At 40.3% G+C, this 27958-nt stretch overlaps 1 protein-coding gene across 1 annotated transcript; it reads left to right on the forward strand.

Moving 5' to 3' along the window:
• LIPA (lipase A, lysosomal acid type) lies at positions 1–27957 on the forward strand. The gene is made up of 10 exons (XM_090277997.1): positions 1–110; positions 3117–3379; positions 4328–4445; positions 13076–13274; positions 14360–14469; positions 16308–16444; positions 17139–17285; positions 18162–18233; positions 25543–25614; positions 26432–27957. Exons 2-10 carry the CDS (start codon positions 3269–3271, stop codon positions 26663–26665), a joined length of 1200 nt encoding a protein of 399 aa, XP_090134123.1. The 5' UTR covers positions 1–110; positions 3117–3268; the 3' UTR covers positions 26666–27957.
• Position 27958: the final 1 nt, after the last annotated feature.

Consider the following 27958-nt stretch of genomic DNA (forward strand, 5'->3'; position numbering starts at 1 on the left):
GTAGCCTGAGCGGGGTGAACTGTTTCCGCCCTCTCTAGATCCTCTCCAAGTCCCGGCCTCTGCGCGCTGGCACTGCGGCCTTGGACAGCAGCCCGGGAGGACGGCTCCAGGTGAGTGCCGGCCGCAGCGGCTCCGCCTGGTGCAGGTGCGGTAGTTCGGCTCTGTCTCCACGGGCGGGAGGGTGGGCTGGGGGAGAGTGGCGCGCACCGCTGCTGGGGTGTCAGTCTCGTCATCCCCGGGCCTTTGGAGGCCAGCCTCACCCTCAGCGCTTGGCCAGGCACGTCTGGCCCGAGCACCTGAAGGTGGCCCAGCCACATCCCCGTGACCCAGGAGTTGGAAGCTCTCTGAAGTTGTACGTCCCTCCCCGGGTGCCTGCCGATTCATAGACAGGAGCGGTCGCCACGCAGGAAGCTGCCCACAGCCTTTGGATTGCCGTGACAGCCAGGATTCTTGATTCCGAGCTCCCCTCCTTCCTCCTCCTCCTCTTCTCCCGTTAGCTCCTTCAGGCAGCCTGCCCAGCCGTACTAACTTGTTAGCTCACGACGCGGCTGAGAGTGGACTTTGGCATTGGTCCTGGTGAAAATCCCGGCGACACTATTTAACCAGTTGGCCCTTTGCTTTTAGTACTTAACCTGGGTAACCTCAGTTTCCTGAAAAGCTGACTTAACGGGCGCTGCATAGAGTGGTGGAGGAGTGATTAACATAGTAGGTTATAAGCGCTGCCTGCGGGGTCTGGCATATAGCAAGCACTTAAATGGGAGCCTATATTATTGATATTGTTATTGCCGCCGCTGCTGCTGCTGTTGTTATTAAGCTATATGACAAGCTGCTTTGGGGCTTTTCTTCAACCACTGAACTCTTGTACCACTCCTATTCCACATTGCAAAATCTGTGCTGTGCATCTAATATGTGAGTGGCACTTGGATATAGGTCCTAGGGATTCAAAGTTGAATGAGACACCCACTCTACCCTCGAGGTTGGGTGAACTGAGGGCAGATTGTTACAATATAGAAAGAAGTGAGTGAAAGTGGCTAAGGCAGCTCAGAAACCCCCCTGGAATCCAGCCTGAAAGGGGCTTTTCCCTCCATTTACACTTGTCAGTCTTCGTTCTTATAGGAACCACTTGACTAGTAGGTTGAGAAACTTGCTTAGTGTTGTGTTGGGAGGAAAAGTTAGCTGGGGATGCTTCCTGCTGACTAGAGAATCCTCTGTGGACAGCTGGGCCAGGTGCTGTAGGACAGGTGCTGAATGGAAAGCAGCTACTGCTGGATGCCTTATTGTTTTAAATTGTGATTATAACCTTGCATTTTTTCTTTTCAACCTACTTATTCCCTAGTCATAATAGAGTTTTGAGAGGTTGTATTTATGATAAAAGGTAACCCAGGATGGTACAGCCCTCTAACCACCATAAAGAAATACAAACTTTTGCGTAAATGCAATTGAGCTTGCTTTGCCAGTTCAGACCCCAACATAATGTCCCCCCTCCCCACATCTACAAGATCAGTGTTCACCACTGCTTGGAGAAATAAGTGTGGCACCCGCAGGAATTGCATCAAAGTAGGTGCCAGTTCACTTTTGCAACCTCCTGAGAACCAGTTTCTTAAGATTTGTGGAATACAGGCATACCTTGGAGATACTTTGTGTTTGGTTCTAGACTGAATAAATAAATAAAGCTCGGTTGCCATACTCGTTGTATGGTGAAGGTCTGGAACCAAACCCGCACTATTGCCGAGATATGCCTGCACTCAGTTTAAGCAGTCTTTTAAAAAACAGCTGTGTTGTATTATTGATATTAAATAACAAGGCATATTGTAAATGTACAATTTTACAAGCTTTGACGTGTATACAGACCTGTGAAACCATCAGTAAAAAACTATCCATCACTCCCTACCTGCACCCCCGCCCCAAGTCTACTTGTGCATAGCCTTGTGTAACTCCTTTCTCCCACATCTTTTCTCCTCAGGCAGCCATTGATTAGCTTTCTGTCAAAATAGATTAGGTTGCATTTTCTAGAGTTTTATGTAAATGGAATCATATGTAGGTTTTTTCTAGTGGGGGCATCTGGCTTCTCTCATTCTCCATAATTATTTTGAGATTCATCCATGTTATTGTGTTCATTCCTTGGTATTGCTGAGTAGTACGTATATAGTACCATAATGTGCTTATCAATTCACTTATTTGGGTTTTTCCAGTTTGGAGCTATTATACACAATCTGTTGTAAACATTTAAAATAATATTTATTAGTTCCAGAGAGAGAGAGAGAGAGAGAGAGAGAGAGGGAGAGAGAGAGAGAGACATTGATTGGTTGCATCCTGCATGTGCCCCAGCTGGGACCAAACCCACAACCTAGGCATGTGCCCTGACTGAGAATCAAGCCCATTGTCTCTTGGCCTTTCTGTGCATGGGACGATGCACCAACCATTTGAGCCACATGGGCTGGATTGTTATAAACATTTTTGTACAAGTCTTTGTATGGGCATACACACATGGACCTTTTTAAGTGATTATATTTACTCAAAACGATGTAGGAGGCCCGGGCTGTAGTCTCAGCCTTGCTTCTAACCATCTGGGTGTCCTTGGGAGAGTCGCTTCACTTTGCCTTTAACATCCATCCCTCATTCTTTGCCATGCTGTGATTTTGTGCCATCACTGCCAGAAACTAGATGGTCTTTGTTAATGGTTGGATGGTCTCAGAAAGAGAGAGTGGTGGTCTTCTTCCCCTCTGTTTCTCTTACATGCTCTTTTCATTCATTTCACTTTTTCCCTTTGGGTGACAAATTTGAATTCTGACATATAATTTGGAGCAAGAATGGAAGTGAGTAGATAGTGGGGACAAAAGCTAATACTGGCCAAACTTAGAAGTATTTAAATCACAATTAGAGAGAAAAAGGTGGAAGATGAACGGGCTTGGGACTTTTGAGGATATTCTTTTTTCTCAACCTAGTTCCTTCTACAATAAGTCCTTCCTTCTGTTATTTCTCCAGTAACAATTTATTTAACCTTATAATGAAGCGGTGAGTAGGTGTGCTGGGCTCAAAGGTCACATATTAACTGGAGCTGGCCAGGGGTCGGGGGTTTCCTAGTAAAAAAATTCCTCTTTTATTTTTGCTTCCAGGTTTGACTGGAGTCATTTGTTCCATATTTTCCCTTCACTTAACTTTTACGTGCCCTAAACCTGCTTCCGAACTCTTTATGGGAACATTAATCTACCAACATAATTGTGTGTGGTGAAATTTGGACAAATAACAATTGACTGTTTCATACAGAATGAAAATGTGGCTGTTGGGTTTGGCGTTGTGTTTGGCCCTCGGGACTCTGCATTCTGAGACATTCAGAGGGAAGCCAATAAATGTGGATCCTGAAACAAATATGAATGTGGTAAGTTTCTTTTCTTAAAGTCACCTGCTTGTAAAATGCATGTGACAGATGTTAAATGCTTTCTTACATTCAGTTATGTGGGTTACATGGAGCCACGAACTCTAATCTTTATATCTTGTAGTGCTTTTCACGTTCTCTGATGCTTAGATTCAGTTTGCTAGACTTCCCTAAAAGGTGATGTGTATTTTACAGATTGCATCTTACTATTTATTTACTGAGCAATAAATGATATTTTTATAAATTTGTTTAATTTTTAAGTCTCACTAAACTTGTTTAAAGAACAATAAAAAAGTGTCAAAACTTTGCAAGAATATTACTACTGAGTGCTGCTTTGCAATACATTGAACAAGGATTGTGATTAGCAATGTCCAGGAAGCATGCAGTTCAATACAAAAATGAAAATATCTGAAAAAAAACATTTTGTTGGGAACAAACAAGCAAAAATAATCCCTTGAGTAGTTAAAACATTTCAAAGTTTTTGATCTTAAGTCTGGAAATACCTTATTAGATATAAAGTATGGGGGGGAAATAGAGATTACTGAAAAAAACAGGATGGGACCTCTTAAAATAGGGCTAGTGGTAGATCACAGTATTAACTGTCATGCTTAGAAAAGAAAGAGAGTGTTTATTTGTGCCTGGGAGTCAGGATGCAAACAAAGAGGCCCGAAGCTATGTTAAAATTAGTCATAGTTGGTGCAGAACATGCTAGAATGATGAAAGTGAGGTTTAACCAAACCCCTGTGAGTGGAACAAATGGATAAAACAAGTGGAGGATCTACTCATTCTTGTGGGTGAGCTACTAGATTCAGCAGACCGAAATTTCAGTTTCTTAAGTAAAGCCTGGAGAATGTCATTGATGTTGTGTCTTCTCCTTTGCCTGTAAACATGGGAGATCTTGTCAGATTGTGTCCATTGAATTTCCATTACGATTATATTTTTTCTCCATAGAGTGAAATTATCACTTACTGGGGATTTCCTAGTGAGGAGCACCTAGTCGAGACAGAAGATGGATATATTCTTTGCCTCCATCGAATCCCTCATGGGAGGAAGAACCGTTCTGACAAAGGTACAGGTGTTTTCTGTGTCGATAGGAATTTGGCCAGTTTTTATATCAGTAGCTAGACTTAAGGAATTTCTAGAGTGAGTACTTGAAATTGTTAAATATCAGAATAAGGATGTGATTCTTATTTAATCCTCTCCAGATGTAGCTTAATCTTTAACATTTTCTGTTTCTAGAAACTTCTCTTGGTAAGTCAAGGTTGAGATTAAGGTAACTGGATAATTATCTCTTCTTCAATTAAATTTTTATATGAGCAGAAAGGCCTTCTTTGTCTCAATTCCTTCCCAAATTATTATTCAAAGCAAACTGAAAAACCTTGTTAATGATCATTGTCTGTTTTTTATTAATATCTGACTTATCTATTTCCACTCCCATAAATTCTAACTATAATAAGGCTTTTAACAATACTTAAAATAGCTTATGCTCTTTTTGAAATTTAATTTCTGATTCTTGATTTTTTATGACTTACAGATACATGCTATTAAGCTTCCTTTTTATAAGCATGTTACAAAAGTGAATAGTGAGCTATAGTGAGGGCTTCTATATTTGCTTCTGGTCAAACACACAAAACATATATGAGGCCTGTCCAGAAGGTAGCCAGCCATGTAATATCAAAAATAGAGACATTTATTGAAGAAAATATAAAATACAAGAAACATTGTACATAGGACAATGATGCCTTAGTCCCTTTCAAAGCAGGCACCTTGGGACCTCACACAGTTCTCCCAATTGCCATTAGCCGCCCCATCATATTTTCCTGAATCTCAGCAATGATCTGAAATCTCCTCCCTTTCAAAAATGATTTTAGTTTTGGGAAAAGCCAGAAGTCACAGGGTGCCAAATCTGGGCTGTAGGGTGGGCTGAGTCAGCTGGGTGATTTGATATTTCACCAAAAAAATCTGCATGAGACGTGATGCCTGAGTGGGGGCGTTGTTGTGATGACTGCCAGTCACCAGTCGCCCATAGCTGTGGCCTTCTGAATCATCAAAATAGTTTCCGCAGAAGAATGTTCAAGCTTATCGCAAAATTTGTTGCTCTACTCACTCAGTCATTTTAAATGTGACAGCCACACAGTACGCTTGCTCACTGAATGCCATCTATCACCCCCACTGACTAGTACAGTGAAGTCGTCATTGTTCACACATGCACATTCCAATCCACTCTCCTTGGCTGCCAGGTTACATCAATGTCGCGCAAACCATTCTCATTATATTAACGATGGCGGACTTTTTCCAGACAGACCTTGTATTTCATCCCACCATAATCATATGATATTGTTTTCTTTTCTCTTTTTCTCTAAAGTAAACCCTGTACACTGACTTCAGATTCCATATAAAGAAAAATATGTATTGCTCTTATTTCTCTTAAAAGTGGTAAGTTGACTAGTATAATTAGTAATGTGAGTCATTGTTAAAAGATGCAGGGATACTCAGTAAAAGCAAGCTTAGAGAATGTGCCTCCTCTTTTTGTCTTATTGCCACCTCCAAGCTTCTCTGTCCATACAGCAATGAAAGCAAACAATGCCACATGCCCTGTGTGTTTGCATTGAGACTGTCACATGGGAAGGTGCTATGACCGGGCATATGAGGAAAGTGAGCATGATTTTTGATTTGCTCCCAGGCAGTAGGAGGAAGTTAGGAGACCTCAGTGCTAGGTTTGTGCCAGCCCCTAAGTGCTGTGTGGTTTCACATCTGTGGGCCAAGCTTCTTCATGGAAAAACAGTCAGTGGGCTGGAGTGATCTCAGTTTCCCTTCAGCCTTTTTTTTTTTTAATTTCTTTTTTTTATTGTTCTATTTCCATTCAGTCTTTATCACTCTCTGGTTGTACAGGTTATATTCTATATTCTTTTTGTTTTATTTTGTTTTGTTTTGGCAGTGGTGTGAGACAGTCGATACCCTTGGCCTTCAAAATGGGGAAGAGAAATTACCCTAAATCTGGTCATGGCATTAGGTTCCCATGCTCTTCTTCTGTCCTTCAGAGGCCTCAGTGGTGTTTATGTAACCCTGGCTGTGTGCTAAGCTCAGAGGGGAGTTTTAAAGGAAGTCTGTGACAGATGACTGAGTGACCTACAGGAATCTGGTTTTCCTAACCGCTGCATAGATTCTTCTCTGACAGCTGGTTTGTGTTTTCATGGTCCAAGGCAGAGGCTCTTCATTGTCCTTCACTCATATGCAGGAGCAGTGTTGTCAGCGGTAGTACTTTGGCTCATTTAAGCCAAACAGACAAAAAGAATCCATAAGGCCCTTCACACAGAACTCATTTTCTCCTCCTTCATGCCAGTTCCTCTCCTGACTTCCTCCTCTATTAATAACACCATGGCCCTCCTCATGACCTAGACTAGAAACTGCAGAATCATTCCTGGCTCTCATCCTCGAGTTGCTGGCAAGTCCTCTCTCAGCTGCGCATGTGACATGGCTTTGGTTCCCCTCTTCCTTCCCTTTGCCAGGCCACCACACCATCTTGTGTTCTTGTTACCTTTTCACCGGAGGCCTGAAATAAACTCAGAACCTGAGAGAGGCTTGAGCCTCTTCCTTTTTAAAGGCTTTCTATCTATTTAAAAAAAAAAAAAAGAATTTCAAAACAGGAACATGAAAATTCAGTCTACTTTTAAGGAATTAGTGCTTTCAGTACACACAGAGGTAACACTATACATCTGTACTGTCTACAGGTCATTACAGGATACATTAAAACTTGTGTCACTAATGGGGGATAAGGTGAAACCATTCCTCTTACCCTTTGCAAAGTGCTTTTTCCCTCAGTTTGTTGGTTGCACTGTGGTTCCTGCTGCTAGCCACGTTTGCAGCTGTATGGTGAGCATCTTTCAGTCCTGTCTCAGTGGTCCTCTGACTATATTTAGAGCCTCATGGGGAGATCATTGGAGGCTTTATGATCACAGGGCTTAAGCACATGGCTCCTCTGTACATGCCAACTGCTCTCTTTTCTGCCAGCCTCCCTGTTTTCTTCATCTTATGTAGTATTGCAGGATTAAACTTCTTAGAGCCCAGGCGTAATTACATGATACTGCCATTCAGCAATCCACAGGGGCCTGCTCAATGAAGACACACACCTTCCCTCAGTATTCTGCCCTAGATGTTGTCTGTGCTGTTCACCCCATTCTGCACAGCAGCAGGCCTTTGGCGTTCACCGTGGATATGGCTCCTTGAGTTAGTGAGTGCAGTTACAGGCTATGAAGTCTACGGTGTCTGCCTCGGTAGGGCGGGGTAGGACACCTCTTCCACAAGGTGTTTGAGGAGTGCTTGAGAACTGTTGGTTGTCAGCTGTGTTCACCCATTATCCATGAGACATTTATCATTTATCAACTGCAGAGGTTTAAGTCGGCGCCATAGCCAAATTATGAATGATGTAATGGAAGTTGAGCTTGTTTGGTTAATAAGTATCAAAGAACTACTTTCCAACACTCTCACATCCAAATGAGTTATTTCCTTTTTGCTAAAGTCTCCCTGGACTTCAACTGGTGAACACAACCTCTGGAAGGTTGCTCACTCTGTCTACCATCTTCTTTTATAAAATTTAATCCTTATTGTATTTTTTCCCCGTTACCATTTAGTCTCCTCATATTCTCCTGCCCTAGCAGTCACCACACTGTTGTCCATGTCATGGGTACTTTTTCCTTTTTGCTCAATCGCTCCACCCCCTAACTTCCCCACCCCCAGCTGTCATCTTTTAAAAAAATGCTTTTCATTCTTCCAAGCCCAGCTTAACTGCCAGCTCTCCCTGGTTCCTTAAGCAGGAAGGAGACACACAATTCCTCTGAGCTCCCAACAGCCTTGCTAACACACCCTCTTGAGGAGCTTTTCTTATTTTGCTTTGGGTTGACTTATTTTTTTACTTCTTTCTCCCCATTCATCCCTCCCTTGGCCTTTGAAGGCTAAGGCTGTGTCTTTGTCATCTTTGTGTCCCTCATGGCAACTAGCAGCACCAGGTTCTCTGCATGGCCAGGGCAGTCTTCCAAATTGGGGTACATAACTGGATTAAGGCAGTGGCCTTTTCTGTAGTAAAATAAAAGATGCCTGTGTGCACACAAATTTTGCATGTATTTGTAAAGAGTTTCTGGACTTAATAAAGAATCCCCTGATTTAGACAATCAGTTTCATGTCTGGTCAAGAACACTTTCTTAGAAAGCTCTTGGTGACCTGTGAAGTATGTGCATGCTGTCTCAATGTTAAGCCAATGAATGTCTCTGCCGAGTGTTGAGCTACCCTTGCTTTGCACTAACTCCATAAGGGAATTGAAATTCAGAAATTCATTGTTTATAGGGAAGTGGTTATGTTTTTATCTGCTCAGCTTTATTTCAGAAAGTCATGGGATGTTGGCACTAGAAGGATCTCAGAGTCTTGCCTGGGCCAAGTGTTTGGAGAGCTTTCATTGTTAACATACTCTCCTGTGGATTCCAAGGTAAACTCTTTGGGTTTGAGAACCTGTGTTCTAGATCAACACCCTCATTTTACTGGGTGAGATAGCCAAGTTCAAAGAGGGGAAGGGATTAACTTTAGGTCAAAGGATGGTGGGCCAGCTAGTCTGAGTCAGTGTTCTCTAAACTAGAGAACATGGTCTTATGTAATAAGTATTGAGCAAGTCAATCCCATGATAGACTACTTATTTTATTTGGCTAAAACAAGGAAATACATATAGGCCTTGGCTAAAGTACATAAACAACAACAAGGCAGACTTACTCCTTGCCTAACTGGGATATAAATTGTCCAGTAAAGCAATCATCAAATAAGGCACCAATAGTATCTGAAAAGTTTTGTATCTGATGGCGCTCTGGGATATGAATACTGTAAATTCCTTCAGTGCACTGACAGGCATTTTGAACTTTGCCTTGGCAGACTCCTCAGGGGCAGCCCTTTGAGGGCCGAACGTGTTCCCCTTTGGGCTACCTCAGAAGAGCCAAGGGAATGTGTTAAAAATAAGTATTTCCAGGCTCTGTTCCTGGAGTTCCTGATTCCCTAAATCAGAACCAGGGCTGGAAATGTGTATGTTTTCTAAGTGCCCCGGATGATTTTGATATGCAGTCCTCAGTTTGAGAAAATAATGTTTGGCTTGCTTTGAAATGGCTAGAATATTTATAGGCCTGCCTTCTCTCCACTGCCACTTTGTTTTCTAATGAATTTTTCATTAGAGTGGTGGTTAAAAGCAAGGGCTTTGGAATGTGGCTGACCTGGGTTTCAATTCTGACTCTCTTTACTAGGTGAGTCTTCTACGGCAAGTTAATTTCTGTTTCCAGGCATCAGTTACCTTATCGTTAACATGGGATAGATCTTAACAGCTCTCTTGTAACAGTATAATTCATGAAGTACGAGGCACATAATCCGTAGCTGTTATGACAAATGCTAGTACACATCAGCCAGGTACCAGTGCTTGCTAGGGTTTATCTTAAATAGTTGGGGCAGGTTCAGGAAGCCTCCCAGGCTCCGAAGCTTTTGGTGACCTAAAAACAAAAGGTATGGTTGAATCAGCCCTTGGACTTTGGGTTTGTGTGAGCTGAGGGCCTACTTTGCTGGGTGCCTAGGTTCCCTGAATTTTTCGGTCTCATGGGTGATTGCAGAAAGGTCTAAAGTGAGGGGCGGTTCTGACTTTGCATTACTCACTACAAAGGGCTGGGAATACTTACGTACTGTAAATTAAGTCCTTGATGCCATTTTATCTAGAGCCTGCCTTTGCAGAGGGGAGGGCGGAGCTTATGCAACTTACAGTCTATCTTCTAGGAGATCCTGAAAGATTTTAGGTTATGTAGGTTCCTGTTAGGCTAACAAGGAGCCGGGCCTCTCTCCCTTCTTTAGGCCCTGGAGGCATACTGCCACCTCAGAGTCCTGGTTTAGGATTGCTGGCTGTGCCACGATACACAGATTACTTAGCCACAGTGCGCCTCAGAGTCCTTATCTGAAAAATGGGGGTGAATACTAGTCCCCAACTGTATTAGTTCCTGTTGCTGCTCTAACTAATCACCATAGAGATAGTGCCTTAAAACAACACAGATTTATTATCCTGTAGTTTCGGAGGTCAGAAGGCCTAAGATCAAGATGTTGGCAGGACTGTGTTCCCTTTGGAAGCTCTAGGGGAGATCTGTTTTCTTACCTTTTTCAGCATCTAGAAGTTGCCTGCATTCCTTGGCTTCTGGCCCCATCCTTTATCTTTAAAAGCTAGCAGTGTAACATCTTCCTGTCTCTTTTTTACTCTGATCCTCCTGCCTGTGCTTCTGTTCTAATATTATTTTATTACATTTATACATTCAGTATTGTTTTTATGAGTCACTATTTCTTGCACTCTACTGTGTATCAGCCACTGTATCCTTCCCACTTTGGAAAGTATACCTATACTTCAGAGAGCTTGAGTAAATCCTACAAGATTTCGTAGCTAGTAAGAACCAAGGTCTATTTCACACCATTACCTTGATTTTGTTACTTCCTCCTTGTTCTTCGTTTGGTTCTTCCTTGTATATCAGCTGATTTCTCACACCATTTTAGAGCCTGATCAGTGGGGGCCTGACCAAGCAGAGAAGGCCAGTAGCGTGGGAGGTTGTAGGAACTTCCCTGTCCACCTGTCATCTTCCTCCCCCGTCGACTTGTCATTTTCCTCTTGTGAGAGTGTGGGCTCAGCAGACTCGTTTTCGGAGCCTGAGTAATCCTCTCCTCATTTCCACCCACACTTGGGCCTAATCAGGCCGGCAACACTGTTTTGGGTCATCACTGGGTTGCCTCTCTTTGCTGACTCTGTGCTGACTATTTAGGTGAGTATGATAATGTCACTTGCCCTCTCTGGTCCAAAGTGCTTTTGGACATTTCCTTCAGTCTCCAGCTCTCCTAGAGCCAGCTTGGGAGAAACAAACCCATTGTAGGCACAGCCAGGGAAGGCAGCCCTTGTCCTGGCACATTAGTTTGCTGCTCAGACACACCAGGCCTGTGTGGACCACCCTGGTCCTTGGAAGAACTGCCTGAGCAAGCAAGATTGAGTATCATGTCCCTGTCTCCCACTCTCAGCCTTCCCCACCTACTAGAGATTGCTTTCTTCCAAGCGTTTGGTCCAGCTCCCTCCAAAATAGCTTTCCCTCTTCAGGCTGTCATTCACTGAGGACTTTCTATATGGTTGAGTTGGCTTCTCTCTGGCTAACGTCCTTTCCTATGCCAAAGCAGTTCTGATCATGGACCCTGGTATAAGGTATACCTGGGTTCATGTCCCAACTCCCCAAATTATTTGACTTCTCTTAGCCACAATTCCCTGTCTGCTAAATGGGAATAGAACCAACTTCACAAGATTTTCACCACAGAACCTTAGAGCTTATAAACACGTGATAATTCCTAGGTATCATCTCAGTCAGCTTTTCTCAGTAAGGTGTAAAGAAATCCGATGAACAGAAATGTTTGTTAATGCATTTCCCATCTGACTCTCCGAGGAGTCTTCTCATTTTTCTTTGATATTTTATACTCCTCATTTGCATACATCATTGCTGCATAGCCATAGTGCAGAGTAGTCCATAACTTTGTACTTTATTCTTTTTTTTCCCTTTAAGGCTATGTTAGATGATTTTCTGTGCTGTCACGGTCCTTGACATTGCGCCAGTTAGACTGCAATGAATTATTTGACTACTCAACCATTAGCTTATTTCTAGTGTTTCACTATTATAAAGAATGGGCAGAAGGCAAAGGGAGTTCTTATTTTATTTTTTTACCTATGTGTTAGTCACTATACCAGACACTTATCTCATTTATTCCTCTTAACAGTTATGGAACTGAGACTCAGACTAGCTAAGCAATAGTGTGAGCTAATGTTTATTGAACTGTTACGTGTGTCAGACACTTTGCTAAGAACTTTTCATATCATATCTCATATCTCATTACTCCCTGTAAGGTGCATGTTACATGTCCATTCTGCATGGCACATCAGAACTAGGAAAGGACAGATTTAAATCTAGGTGTGTCTGACTCTAAAACTCATGGCTAGTATACTGTTGGCTCCATGAGGGTAAGATTTTTTTTTTTTTTTAATGCACTTACTTCTCTGCTGTGTCCCCAGTACCTAGTTGAGATGCTTGGCGTGTAGTTGGTGCTCAGTAAATGCTTGTTCATGAATCACTGAATGTTCTTAACACCGTAAGCACCAGAGGTCAGATTTCTTTTACTCTTAAGTCTTTGTTTTTTTCTACTGCATTATTGTCTCAGGTATGAGATAGTAGAAGATAAATTTACATATAAATATAAATATATATGTGTGTATTTACATATGAATATATGTGTATATATATTTATGAATTTGTGTATGTGATATTCCTTTCCTTTTAGCTTATTTTAGGATACATTCTGAGAAATCTACTGGAAGAAAGCATAGAAACTTTTCATAAGTTCTTAAAATATATTAAAATTTTTTTTGATCATTAAGTCAGTGTGTCTTGTTACTAGATATGCAAAAATAGTCCAGTTTCACTGTTACCTTGCCAGCACTGTTTAAAAAAAAAATCTTTACTAATGTTATATATGAGTACATTGCTACCTCAATATTTTAACTTGTTTCTATTTTATTATTTGCTTTGGGATCGTTTATGCATTATCTGTATAGCAAGGTATCATGTTTGTTTTGAAGTTAGGTGCTGCTGACTCCTACACATGAATGTGTTTCAGGTCCCAAACCAGTGGTGTTCCTGCAGCATGGCTTGCTGGCCGATTCAAGTAACTGGGTCACAAACCTACCCAATAGCAGCCTGGGCTTCATTCTGGCAGATGCTGGTTTTGATGTGTGGATGGGGAACAGCAGGGGAAACACCTGGTCTCGGAAACACAAGACGCTTTCAGTTTTTCAGGATGAATTCTGGGCCTTCAGGTATATTTGAATTGATTACGACGGGGGTCTAGTCTAGTTCTTTAGTACTCTTAACACAGGGAGGCAGATAAAAGGGTAACTCAAGGTCATATGAGAAGGAAACTGATGGATCATGAAATATTTTAAACCCTTTTTAGGAATTTACTAAATAGCAATGAGATAAATTTTAAGTAAATGATTACACTTAAGATTTGGATTCAATTAGGAAATTTTTTTTTAGTTATTTTGGCATTCCTAGTGGTGTGGGAGCTGCTGGGTAAATTCTGTCCCATAATCTTCTTTCTTATGTTATAAGCACACATTCCAAATGTTCGCTATTCTACATCCAGAAAATTTCCTCTTCTCTCTTTTACTTCTGGCTCTACCAATTAATTGCTGTGTGACATTGGGCACTTCACATAAATGCTCTGTGTCTGAGTTTTCTTTATGTAAAATGGGGCTAATAAATACCTATCTTTTAAGGTTATTAGGGGATTAAAGGAGGGGATACAGGGAAAGAACCTGGTATACCATCATAAGTGGTGGCAACAATTGGCTCATCACTTTCCTCATGAAAAATACGCTCTCCTGTGCACAGGTCCCTGGCTCTGTCTTGACACCAGGTACAGAGAAGATCAGGCTATGGGTTCTCCAGACTTGCATTGTGTTTGTAAAGCCAAAGCCTACCTAAGGACATGAAATGTAAGACTGAGAGCCTTTACCAATGCCATGTACAGCACCTATTTGTGATAGTGAAAAATCGGAAGTTACCAAATGCCCATTAGCAATGAATGGACAAATTAAGTGTGGCATATTTACACAACAACCTACAACTTGTGCAACAGTTTGAATGTAGCCTAATAGAGAAGAATTCATAGTGTTTGATCCAATTTATAGAAAAGTGAAACTAATTTATGGTGTAAATTATGATAGGAAGGGAGCCCACGGGCTTCTGCAGTCTTGCTAATTTTCTTCCCTGCACTCGGTCATGGTTTACGCAGCTGTGTTCAGTCTGTGATAAGTGATCAAAGTGCATGCTTACTGTTTGTGTACTGTTGTATTTGTGTGCAATGTCTCAATGAGAGAGTTCCATTTTTGGATTACAGTTACGATGAGATGGCAAATTATGATTTGCCAGCTTCCATTAACTTCATTCTGAACAAAACTGGCCAAGAACAAGTGTATTATGTGGGTCATTCTCAAGGCACTACAATAGGTATGTATGAAACAAAGATTGGAAGTTGATATAATGTATTATTGCACAGTTTGTATTTGTCCTGAAAAGTAAAATATAAAAAAATGTTAGCTCAAATAGACTTTTATTTATTATTATTATTATTTTAATATCGAGTAGAAATAATGATTATGGCAAAGGCAAAGAATTTTGGTAATATTTTGTCTGGAAATTCAGACTTTAATATAAATGGATGAACATGTTGTATGGTTCTCTTGAATTTAAAGGAATTAATGTAAACCACAAGCTATTATGTATTTTTCTCATTAAGCAATATGGGGATGTGAGAGGGTAGAAAACAAGAAGTTTTGTAAGTGCAGAGACTTTTAAGAAGAAAACAAGAAAGTACACCAACTTTTAACATTAAGTGGAATGAAACTACAAAGATGCCATGTTACACTGTTTTAATAAATAGTTTTTAAAAGTCATATACGGTTTATTTATGCTGGTTATATAAAAGTAATGTGTGTTCATTGTAAACAAAAATAGAAAATTAGCAAAGTTTAAAGAAAATAAAAATTGCCCGTAATTCTAGCAAACAAGTGTTCCTCTGATTGGAGACTAGGAGCCCGTCCCATAATTTAAAGAATTACCCCTTTTAGCATTTAAAGACTTTATTTATTTATTTTTAGAGAGAGGAGAAGGGATACCTTCTTTTTAGAGAGAGGAGAGGGAGAGAAACATTGATCAGTTGCCTCTTCTGTGTGCCCCAATCAGGAACTGAGCCTGCAACTCAGGCATCTGCCCTGACCGGGAATCGAACCAGTGACCTTTTGCTTTGCAGAACAATGCCTAACCAACTGAGCCACTCTGGTCAGGGCTTAGTGTTAACTATGACCAATATCTTTTCGTTTATATCACATGGTCTTATTAGAATACATTCCTAGAAGTAGAATTACTATATGGAAGGTGTGAATGCTTTTAAGTATCTCGATATATATGGTTAAATTGCCTCACCCTCCCTATCATCAAACACCTTTTGCCAGTTTGAGGGGCCACAAACAAAAAGTAATGTGGATACATTTTGCCTTTCTTATTCATCAAGTTAAGCGTTCTTCATTTATATTTCTTCTTCCATGACTTGTCTAGTGGATGTCCTTTGCCCCACGGCTTTCTAAAGTAATATTCTGGAGGAAGCTAAGAAATATTTTAATACTAGGGCACTGTAAATGTGTGAGTCTTTTCTGAATGCCTCTATAAATTGTTCTTAGGGGTTGTTGGAGGGTCACTGGTGGATGGAGGTGGTGGGGCTGGAGCTGTTAGGAATACAGTATCTTTTTAGCTTGGTTTACATTTTTATTTTATTATTACTATTTTTAATAATTTATTCCTTTATTTATTTTTAGAGAGAGGGGAAAGGAGAAAGAGAGGGAGAGAAACATCACTGTGTGGTTGCCTCTCACTTGCGCCCCCAACTGGGGACCTGACGTGCAACCTAGTCATGTGCCCTGACTGGGAATCGAACCAGCGACACTTGGCTCGCAGACCGATGCTCAATCCACTGAGCCACAGCAGCCAGGGGCGGTTTACGTTTTTAGAGGAACAGGAAACACCTTCCGGTTTTAGTAACCTAGATTTCTTCCAGTGCATATCTAGGTTGAAATATTGAAACAAGCACTTAGCAAATACTTGATTTACTAGTTTAGTCAAACTTGGTGTTTCCTCATGTAGAAGTTCAGAGGACCCCGGGTTTCAAGTGTTTGCTTACATGTTTCTCATGTTGCCACTAGAGGGCATCACGTGCGACCGCCCTTACCTTTTTTTTGAGAAAGTTCCTTCCAGAAGATCAAATTACTGTTACCTTCCTTTTGTTCCCACAGCTTTTATAGCATTTTCACGGATCCCAGAGCTGGCCAAAAAGATTAAAATGTTTTTTGCCTTGGCTCCTGTGGCTTCAATCGAGTTCGCTACTAGCCCTTTCGTTAAAGTAGGACGATTTCCAGATCTTCTCATTAAGGTATTTAACCCACCTCACCCCCAATTTCCTTTTCAGATCTAAAGAACTGACCATTAGAGGGAGAATCTGTGCTTTCCTCCTCTGTTTTGCTATCGATGAAAAGTGAGATTTCTTCTCTCTATGGTTTTTCGTATCTCCCCTTCACCCCTACATCCAGATCCCAGGGATTCAGGGAAGGTGCAAATTTCTACCAATCACACAAAGAGAGCGCGCGCGCGCGCACACACACACACACACACACACACACACACACAAAGCATTAAAGAAAACAATCGGCAGTGGGCAGGATTTGGCCCACTGGCCAGTAGAAGCAGATTAGATATATGTGCCCTAGGTAGACACATTGCTGACCAATCACTGTTTCTACTTTTTCTCGGAATCACTACCAACCAACCTATCAAAGTCAAGTGAAACTCTTTGGGGAGGGCGCTGGGGTGAGTGGTCATTAAGGCCCTTTCCGACTGTAAAACTCGGTGTGAATTGACTTGATTTTGTACCTCCTGTTCTTCATTTGAAACATTAAATACACATCTGTAACATCTGCTGTTACAAATGTCCACTGGTTTTATCATTTCTCTCCTGGAGCCATTTGCAGAGACGCTTGGCACATGTCTTTGCTTCTGAGGTGGGTCATGGGGGCCTGTGTATCAGAATGAAATGTGGAGGTATTCTTGGGTTTCTTTTTATTATGCAGGATTTATTTGGAGTCAAGGAATTTCTTCCCCAGAATGCATATTTGAAGTGGCTGAGTATTCATGTTTGCAATCATGTTGTTCTGAAGGAGCTTTGTGGAAATATCTTTTTTGTTCTGTGTGGATTCAATGAGAGAAATTTAAATATGGTATGTATGCTCATTATAAGGCTTGCTTTAACCTTACAGTGATTTTATTTTATCTGTGAATATGGTTATTTGTGTTGGAGGTTGCTGGAGAGGTAGGAATGACATCATTAGAGCTCTGGTGGGTCTTTTATTTAAGAGGCACGAGAATGGACTTCAGCAAGCACCTGGAATGCCATCTACGGCTGTCCTCAGGCCAGCCACGGTCACCTCCTTCCTGCATTGTCCCTGCACAGAAACCATGGTCGCCTCCTTCCTGCATTGTCCCTGCACGGAAACTACTGAATGAGGAGATGTGTCATTACTTACATCTTGATATTTATATTTATTCCAGTTATTTGTTTTTTACAAATTATTATAATTTTTTAATTTTTGGAATGGTTATTTTAGAAAATGTAAATGCTTGGCCAACAATAGGCTGGTATTTCTAAATATATTTATAGTTTGTAACATTGCCTTTTGAAAACAGGTTTTAATATTCTGGAATGAAAGTTCTAGGCAATTTTTTTTAGGTGGTAATAATTTTTCTTGTTTCTGATGATAAAGGTATGGTATAATTACTTAAAATTTTGGAAATTCAGAAAATCATGAAGAAGAAAATAAAAATGAGCAGTAATCTCAGCCCATATAGTCCCCAGTTACCGTGTTGCTATATTTCCTTAATATGTACTGTGTGTGTGTGTGTGTGGTTGTACCTATTTTTATAGGACATACTTGTAGTCAAATACTTGTTTCCTGTTCTTAATTTCATATATTTGAGGTTTTGGCTCTGTGGTTTTTAATGCTTTGAAGTGCAAAATTTGTTTGTTGTCAATGCCTTCCTAAAAACTATATATATATATTTTAATTTTTTATTTCAACACTTTTTTTTTTTTTCAGTCTAGAGTGGCTGTGTATATGACGCACTCTCCTGCTGGGACTTCTGTGCAAAACATGATACACTGGAGCCAGGTAGGCATTCTTGGAGTGCAGCTTGGATTTGGGTCAACTCAGCGTTAGAACAATCTGTGCACCCCATGAAGCAGCTCTCTGCAAGCCCTTCCAAGAAAGAAAGACAGTCTGCCTACAAATCTGAGTTGGTGTCCTTCCCCAGATTGACGGGTTCCTGTCTTTGTGTGTGTGTTGCTTTTGTTATCCTCCCTGGGACAAGCTGTACTAGGTGTATGAGTTCACCCAACAGCTGTTGGGGTTGACCTCTTTTTTTCCCCCCTTCTCTCCCCTCTGTCAGTTTTTCATTAAGTCCCAGATTTATTTATTTATTTATTTATAAAATTTTTACTCATTGATTTGGGGGGGGACATGAAAGAGGGGCTGGAGAGGGAGAGAGCGAGAGATAGAGAGATAGAGATAGATTTGCTCTTCCACTTATTTATGCATTAATTCATTGATTCTTGTATGTGCCCTGACTGGGGATTGAACTCGCAACCTTGGCATATTGGGACGACACTCTTAACAACTGAGCTACCTGGCCAGGGCCCCAGGTTTATTTTATTTCTGTGTTGCTTCATAAAACAAGATTTTAGAGCCACTGTGGTGACAGAAGCTGCTATTTCAACATTAACCCATGAACATAATATGCTGAAACATCAATAGGAAAACCAATTGTGGAAGTAAAGGGGAGCCATTAACTTAAAATAGAGCTTAATTGTTTTATCACACATCACAAAAGTAATGTGTATTTATTCTAGAAAGTTTAGAAATTACACATAGGCAAAAATAATAAAATTCTCTTAAGATTAAAAAATAGAATTACTCTATAATCTTACACAGAGATAGAAAACGTGTACCTAGAGATTTGAAATGTCTCTGCATTCTACTCTATACCTCTTGCTGCATTTCATTTCAGAAATAAGTGGTCAAAGATATGGATAGAAATAATAGTTGTATAGTAGAAATATATTAATTTATTTTCTTTTACTTACTTTTTTGTAACTTGCCTTTTTTAAAACCTAACAATATGTTGGGATCTTATTTCTACCTCAGAACCTATTTCTGTACAACCCCCCCCCCCCAACTTTTTAAATAGAAATTACTTCCCTTTTAAGCTTCAAACCAAGATGTGGTAGGTGTCTTGCATAGTAATTTCCAAACATTGGGCAGTCACTGCCCACATCAGAATCATGTGAGATGCTTTAAAAGTATACCTTTAAGAAAATATTGTTTAAGAAAAGTAAGGGTTCTTGCCTCCAACCCCACTCTCCCCCTGTGCCAATAGAAATCAAGAGAGGAGGCAAAACAAATTCAGAAGAAAAGAGGTTTGCTGAAAATTGTCTGAGAGGTAAAACGTAGAGGGAGGGAGCTTGCTGCATCAAGGAAGTGCACACTGTTGGAGGAGAGCGTGGCTCTGGGAACTGCGGCTGAGTCTGGCTTATATAGCACAGGGTTTCTTTCTTTCTTCCAGCAGATGAGCAGAGTGGATATCTTTGTTCTCCAGGTTCCCCCTGGGCTGGCACTGAGTACTCACGTGGAAGCTTAATCCTATCTAGGAGAGGCTCAAAAAGTAACTGGCAACCTTGGCGTATTGGCTGGGGCATCATCCCATGCACCAAAGGGTTGTGGATTCGATTGCTGGTCAGGGCACCTACCTGTGTTATGGGTTTGATCACCAGTGGGGGCATGTGCAGGGGTAGGGCAACCAATTGATGTTTCTCTCACTTGCCTGACACCCCCCCCCCCTCCGCCCCATGTTCAATAAACATATCCTCAGGTGAGGATTTAAAAAAAAGTAACTGAAGGACATTCCCATCCATCTAAGAGAGGCCTAGCCTGTCTCACGGGCAGTTGAATTGGTGGTAGAGCTTCTGGATTAGCTATAATCCAAGCTTTAAAAAACAAAGACTCCTGTGTCCCATTCTAATTCATTTAGACTGCAGAATCTCTACTTCTATTTCTTTTTTTAAAAACAACTTTATGAACGTGTAATGGCAAAGCGTACAATATTTAAATTGTTCAATTTAGTTTATTTTGACTTAGGGATATGCCCATGAAACCATCATTATGCTCAAGACAGTGAACCTATCACGCCCAAAAGTTTTCATGTGCCCCCTTTTAACACCCTCCTTTTCACCCTCTTCACCTCTGTCCCCAAACAACCACGATGTGCTTTCTTTCATTATAGGGCAGTTTGCATTTTCTAGAATTTTGTGTAAGTATGATGATACCGTCTCTCCTTGCTTTTGTGTGACTTCTCTTACTCAGCATAACTATTTTGAGGTTCATATCTGCTGTCATGTGCATCAGTAGTTCATTCCTTTTGCTGCCGAGTGGCTTAGTGTCCTTTGCCAGTTGGGAGTGCTGTAGTTCACCTCTCCTTGGGCTGGTCCCCAAGGAACTGGGCAGGACTGTGCCTGAGGCTTTTGGCCCCTTGTAGTGACTGTAAGGCCGAGTGATAAATGTCAGTGACTCAGTGCCAGTTTCCTGTGACATAGGTGAGGGGCATGGGGAACACGGGTTGTTGATGTGCTGAAGAGCACACCCTTATCTCTTTAGGAATGTCCGGAAACCTGGAAAAGTTCTTGAATTCACAATTGTTCATTCAGGCCTCCTGCTTTTCTCCTCTGCCACATTTCTGTTTATGGGTCACTTGTTTTCTGTCTATACACTATCACCAAAGTATCCCTACCTTTTGGTTCACTTTTTACCCTCTTACCTAATAGACAATTTTTTTTTAAGGCCCAGTTTCTGTCACTTCAGGAGTAAGTGCACTTTTGTGGGGAGGGTGACGGGCCAAGTGGAAGGCAGGTGCTTTACTACCCAGCTTAGTGACCACTGCAGCCCATGTGTGCTATAACCACATGCCTCAGCAAAGTGCAGATGACCAGCAGACCCCACGTTTCAGGGGCCTTTGGGAACGTGGCAGCCAAGACTGTCAGACCACAGAACAGTGTTCCTTCACCCTCTGTGTGGCAGGCCTCCGCCACGTGCTGGGTGTGCAGGAGAGCTCTTGAATCGGCTACAATCAGGCTTCTGTTCATGTCCCAGCCCTTTTAATCTAGCAGCTGGCTGAGGTCAAAGGCTGCAGACTGAGGTTCAGAGCACCACCCTGGGGCCCCATTATGGTCTTAGGTTCTAACCACATTGGAATGTGCCTCATGAATGTTCCCCAAGTCCAGATGCACTGTGGGAGGCAATCCTGCCCTTTGCTCTCTGCTCCCGGTATCATCTCTTTGGTGAGAATGGTTGCTTTGTGCCGCTGTTTCATAGGACCTTTTCCTTGATTCTCCCTCCTCTGGGCTGGTGGCCAGCGGCTGCCATTCTCTGCCTGTCACGGACACGCTGGCTGGGGCTGCCGTGGTACCTGCTGGGAGAAGCTTCTGCTGAAGGTGCAGTGTCTGAGTGCTGGCAGGCTAAGGGCTACAGATCAGCTGTGGGGTTTGGGGGCTCCTGCGGTAGGAGTTTGGAGGTGCCCTTCAAGGCCACTTTATTCATAGTACATTCAGAAATTTACTGTTAGTTTAAATAATTACAATTCTGGTTTTTTAGAGTTCCAAAACCTAGCTTTTATTTTTTTACATGTAACTCTGTACATGTTAACATGTTAATTTTTTGTTTCCTACTTTTAAAAAATATTTTTTTTTAATTAAAAATTTTTTTCAATTATAGTATACCTTCAATTTTATTTTGTGTTAGTTTCAGGTGTACAGCATAGTGGTTAGACAATCCCAAACCCAGTTAGTTACTGGGATTTTAAATTTAGTTTACAAATCTTACTCTGTTTATAAACCTGACAAGTTTTAGAAAGCCCCCCAGAGCCAAACCCCCTTCAGCCCTCTTGTTGACTGTGCCCAGAGCCCCCGTACTCACTTCTGTTTGAAGAAGGCTGGTCCTAACCTATCTTTACAGAGTTGTTCAGAAATACTTAGGGTGCTATAAAAAATTTAAGTTCTTGGGCCTACCCCATGACCAGTTGAGAATTCAAATTCCTGGAGGTATGTTTCTGGGATCTGCATTTTAAGAAGTTCCTCATATGATTCTGATGTTCTCTGTTGTTTAAAACCTCTGCCTAAAAAAAAAAAAAAAAAAAAAAAAAAAAGTATATTGGGTAGGCTCTTTAAAAATTGTAAGATGACATTTATTATAATTTTTATTATACATGTAATATATGTTCATTATGAAATTTAAAAATACATGTGAGTACAAAGAAGAAAATAAATCACTCATGTGTCCATCACCAGGGAAAACTACTATTAGTATGTTGGTATTGTAGAGGAGGTTAAAATTTTCCTTTACCCTCTTAGGGTTTCTGTCTGGGACTGACATAAAACATTATAGGACAAAAACACATGAATTTTATTCATATGTGCATGGGAACTCTCACAAGAAAAATGAAGACTCAAAGAAGTGACTAGGCCTAAGTGCTTATATACAAGGTCAAATGAAGAGGAGCAACTGTAAAAAAGTAACTAAAATAAATAAAGGAAACTAAAGTAGATGAGAATTATTTTAACCAGGTCATTTAGTACAAATTTATCTAGGCTTCTCCCTATCTTTGGTGACAAGAACATTTCTTTCTTCCGGTACAGGGATGGTATGTCTGACTTGGGAATTTTATATCTTGCTTTTAGAAAGAAAAAGGAAGGTCAGAGTACCCTCCTTGCGTCTGCTGCTTTGCAAGTGCCTTTAAATCAATAATTTAAATGGCCAGAGCAGCATATTTTCGTGGCATGTCCTGAACTCTCTGTGTTAACTTACTTTTTTTTTTTGTATAATTGTTTTTATTACAAAAGTATCATATTATGTGCATGTTTTGGTAACTTTATAAAAATTTAATTAAGTAGCATTATATTTGTTAAGTTGCTGAATCAGAGATGCCAAAACACAGCCTCTAAATAGTTTTTCTTTCTCAAGATACAATCCAGACATCAGGGGCCACCGGATTGTGGTGGAGGAGGTGTGACAGTGCTCCCAGAAGTGACCCAGGGTCCCAGTTCCCTCTTCACTGCAGCTCTGTCATTCCTGGGTGAAGCTGGGTGGCCTCCATGTGTGTTCCAGCCACAGGAACACATAAGGGATGTGCTTCCTACCTTGGAAGCCATGTGTTTAGCAAAAGCTTTGGGGATTAAGGAAGGGGGCAAGAACTGGCAATTAGCTGTCTCTGCTGTAATCAAAAATACCTTTCCAGGTCAATAACTAAATTTTAAAACTGAGGACAGTTTTCCTTTGCTTGAATTATCATTATTAATGTTATAATAATTATTATTACTATTTTTGCTATGATAGCAATTTTTTTTTCTTTTTTCTTTTTTTTTTTTTTGCAGTAGTAAACATTCTGGGACAAATATTTTTGAATTAAAGATCTTTCCTTGCACATTAGATTACTTTGTTAGGGTCCAGTTGTGGAAGTAAACCTAGTGGTCAGAGGGTAGGCATATCTTTAAGACTCCTGATTATGTATCGTACTTTAGAAAAGTTGAACCTATTGACTTTTTTGTTACCATTTGCGGTGTAAAAATAATTTTTAAAATGTCACTTAAAAAACCATTTGTCTTAATAGCCTAGTATTATGAGTATTTCCTCCTGATCTTTAGCCACATATGATTATCATATAAGTGTAACTATAGAGGTTGTTCACTTTCAGTTTTTCCCCACTTAATATTACTTACAAATATTATTCATATTTTTCTATTTTTATTATATTTATATTTATGAAAGTGGCATACTATTGTGTTTATTGATGTAACATGATGTATTTAACCAAATATCTACTAATGGACTTTAGCTTATTTCCATGTTTTTGTGACTATAAATAATCATGTTCACATTTCCCTCCTGAGATTCCCTTTCAAGTGGTGATGACCCTGAGCACAGAAGTCAAGTTTAGAAGTTCAGTCTGAGGCCTGGGCAGGTTTTTCCAGTGTGCTCCATACTCACACCGGCTGTGCTGTAATAAATGCTGACAGACATGTGAGGAAGTGATAAGATGTCTACAGTGACAGAACACCTTGCATTGATATTTCTTCACTGACAACTAGAACAAGAGCACACATGCACGAACAGTTGCTGTAAATCCGTATTTTGTTCTGCTTGTCAAATAGGCTGCTGGTATTTAAAATCTGTCATTTGCAATGGCAAAAGCAGATGTTAACCTTTCTCTTGCAGAAATCCCCTGTAGTTTCTAATCTCACACTGTCTTACTACATCAAGCAGTGGAGTTTTATGCAATTGATAAGAATTGAAACCTCACATAAACCAAAAGCCATCTAGACAAAGAATATCTAGGTTTTTCCTCTTTACCAGACGCCACCCTCTGGCCAAAGTTTGAACAGTTTCCAATTCATTTGGCTTGTCAATTTTGGATTTCATTCTTAACATTTTTAATTTGAGGATATAGAGGAGGTATGAATTTGCATCACTTAAAATTTAAAAAATAAGTGACTTTTGTTAATACTTTTATATGACACTACCTATGCATAAATTTCAATTTTATATACAACATTATTTCATGGCTGGTATCTCCAACTAGTTAGAATTATGCTGCTGTGCAGTACAATTTGGTGATTATATTGATACTGGTACTCAATAAAACGTGTCAAATTAATAAAATTATTAAACTATTAAATAATATAAATAGTCAAGTAGAGTGGGTATGTAGAAAATATGACAATTATATATAGATATATATATATAGATATACAGTGTTTATATTAATCCATATAAATATGCAATATATAATATTTATATTCTAATATAAGTATTTTATTAATCTATATAAATGCTATTAATCCACACACATATATGTTAATTTATATATTATATGTAATATATATATATCTTTCCCAAGTAAGATAGTTAACTCTTTAAAAAGTTTGACTCACATTTCACTAAAAAATCTCAGCATAAAGTTTATCCAGCAGGAGTAACCATTGATCTAGTACAGGATGAGAAAACGCAGGTTTACAGTTGTTCGTATGGAAAATAACACAATAATTAATAAATAATAATATAAGAACAAAACCCTGTTTTGCTTCCTCACAACCACAAACCTACTTTTTGCCTAACCCTGTATAATTCACAGCATGTGTGTAGCTTCTTTATTGTGTCGTGCAGTAGGTACTTTTCAATCATACAGTGAGAAATAGAGTCATTTAGTCAAGGAGAGCAAAATAATGCCATTTATTTTAAATTACTGTTTGGACATGAAGAGTGAATCAGGGTATTGGTGTAAAATTGATTTCTGAGGACATGGCCAACTCTTGCACCCTGTGATGCTGTCCCAGACCTCTGTGCCAGATAACTTTTTTCCAAATTATCTTCTCTTTAGACTTTTAAATTGCAGAAGTTTCAAGCCTTTGACTGGGGGAGCAGTGCCAAGAATTATTTCCATTACAACCAGGTAAAGTCTTCAAAGTCTTTAGAAATCACGGGCCATGCAAACTCATCAAGGACGTCAGTTTCCGGGGTTCTGGCTGGGGCAGGTGCTGTGGAAATGTTGGGGAGAATTGAGTAGCTAACGTTTTAATTCCAGAGCAACCTTAGCTTTGTGGTTGGTGTTGTGGACCTGGCCGTCCCTCTTTGTTCTTTCCTTGGTCCTGTGTAACAGCTGTCACTGTCACTGTTCTATGTGACACACAGGGATCAGGAACACAGACTTTGGAGTCAGACAAGCCCAGGTCTGTTATCTGCTAGCTGGAGGGCCTTGGCCAGATTACATTGCCAAAGCCTTTTCTTCCATATATACCAATAAGCTTACCATTTTTGAGTGCGAGGTACTCTAAAGTGTAAGGCACTTTGCCATGTTCTATTTAATTTTCACAGTTTCCCTGTGATGTTATTACTACAGATAAGGAAACTGAGAACTTCTGTGACTTGTGTTATATCCTGGAGGGAGGGAAAGTAGGAGCGTGTGGACTCCATAGCCCCTTCCCAACTACTTGGTTCAGTTGCTTTGAATTGACTACCTGGGAGTTAATTGACTTCCAGGGGATTTAAACACTTGTTACCATGCCCACCACATTAGTGTAGTAACTGTTCTGTCATTGTGGGTTACGTTTCTTTTTGTTCTGGTAATAGTGATATGAAAAGTAAACTGAGAGTGATTTTCAAAATTTAGTCTTTTATTCTCAGTGGTTTAATCAGTGTTTAATGGAGATTGTCAGTTTTGTTTTTGTAAAGTCAAACAACCACAACAAAGCTCTCTGTTTTTCTTGTAGACTTCCCCTCCGCCTTACAATGTGAAAGACATGCCTGTGCCGACTGTTGTTTGGAGCGGGGGTCAGGATTGGCTGGCGGACGTCAACGACATCAGTGTCTTATTGACCCAGATCACCAACTTGGTGTACCACGAGTGCATTCCCGAGTGGGAGCATCTCGACTTTATCTGGGGCTTGGATGCCCCTTGGCGGCTCTATAGTGAAATGGTGAAACTGATGAGGAAGTATCAGTGAAGGCCAGGTGGAGACATTGACCATCATCAAGTCAGAGGTTGAGTCATGTCAAACTTGTGTTGGCTCAGTTTTTCTAAAAATACTTATTTTTCTTTCCCAGGCTTTTTTATATTTTTATACCCAAGAAAATTATGATGTTGATGCTACCCAATTCTCTCCAGTTAGGATGAGAAATGCACTTGCTTTTTTTTTTTTTTTTTTTTTTGTTAAATCATGGCCAAATGTGCAGCTTGTGTCTCAACCATAGTGTAGTTTTCTTTAAGTCTTCTAAAAATATCACTGACTTGTGAAAGGTCATAACCATCCTGCTTTCATACAGGTTAAAATGTACTATATTGCTTTTTTTTAACCCGCACACAGGACACATTGACATCTGTGTTGGAATTTCTAGACTGTGTTGTTCATTGGTAAATAATCTGACACTGACTTGAATAAAACTTAGTGTATAGCATCCGGTTCTGATCTCCAGTGGGCTGGCCCTGTATTTGGGGATCTAAAGGACACTTTCTCATGTCCTCATGCAGTAGGTGCCAACTCAAATCCAGTGACACCCCAGCCGTGTCTGTTATGAAGATTCTATAATGAATTTTATCAAATTTATCTGTGACAGCTATTATTTAGCAAGAGTGGAAATTGCTCAGGTGAAGCAAACTGATTTGCTGGAATCCTCAAAAACAAATTCCACTCATTGAAAAACAACAGCTGTATTTTAAATACTTGAAGACTGATGCATACAACCATTTATATTCATGATCTCTTTAACTGTGAGTCAGGTCATAAATCCACTTGTTGGAGAAGAAAAGTGCTGTGGAGAGAGGATACCACTATTTTTCCTGAATCAAATGTACTTTCTTAATCCACTGCTGCAGCTCAGTGATGACTGGTGGGAAGCAAAGCCCGCAGGTTGCCCCTGAGGGGGTCCTAATCTATTTTCACATGAAAGAAATATGACTGTGAATGCTTTAGGATTAGTGAATGCTTTAAGATTAAAGCTCAGGGAATCCTTTTTTAGTTTTGTATGTGTACACATTTTTTACTACTCCTGCTGTGCATCCCTGTGTCGGGAAGCCCATTATCACCTGCTTTTCTCACAGCCTTGTTTCCTTACAGTACTGTCAGATGGGCAAAATAACAGTTGATATGTTTTTCTCATCTAGTTACTTTAGCTGTAATAATAAACAATACTTGTTATTGGCTAATATGTGGAGACAGCATAATACTACTTTGTAACCTATAAAAAGTCTTATTTAAACTTTTCAATAAAACTCAATGAGCCTTTTAGGCTTAAAGGAT

Source organism: Furipterus horrens, unplaced genomic scaffold, assembly GCF_987537825.1.
Source record: "Furipterus horrens unplaced genomic scaffold, mFurHor1.1.pri manual_scaffold_5, whole genome shotgun sequence".
NCBI classification, from domain to species: Eukaryota; Metazoa; Chordata; class Mammalia; order Chiroptera; family Furipteridae; genus Furipterus; species Furipterus horrens.

Coding starts and splice junctions, on each gene's coding strand:
- LIPA (XM_090277997.1), top strand. CDS start 3,269: ATGAAAATGTGGCTGTTGGGTTTGGCGTTGTGTTTGGCCCTCGGGACT. Junction 13,275..14,359: donor GATGAATTCTGGGCCTTCAG/GTATATTTGAAT, acceptor TTTGGATTACAG/TTACGATGAGATGGCAAATT. Junction 25,615..26,431: donor ATTATTTCCATTACAACCAG/GTAAAGTCTTCA, acceptor TTTTTCTTGTAG/ACTTCCCCTCCGCCTTACAA.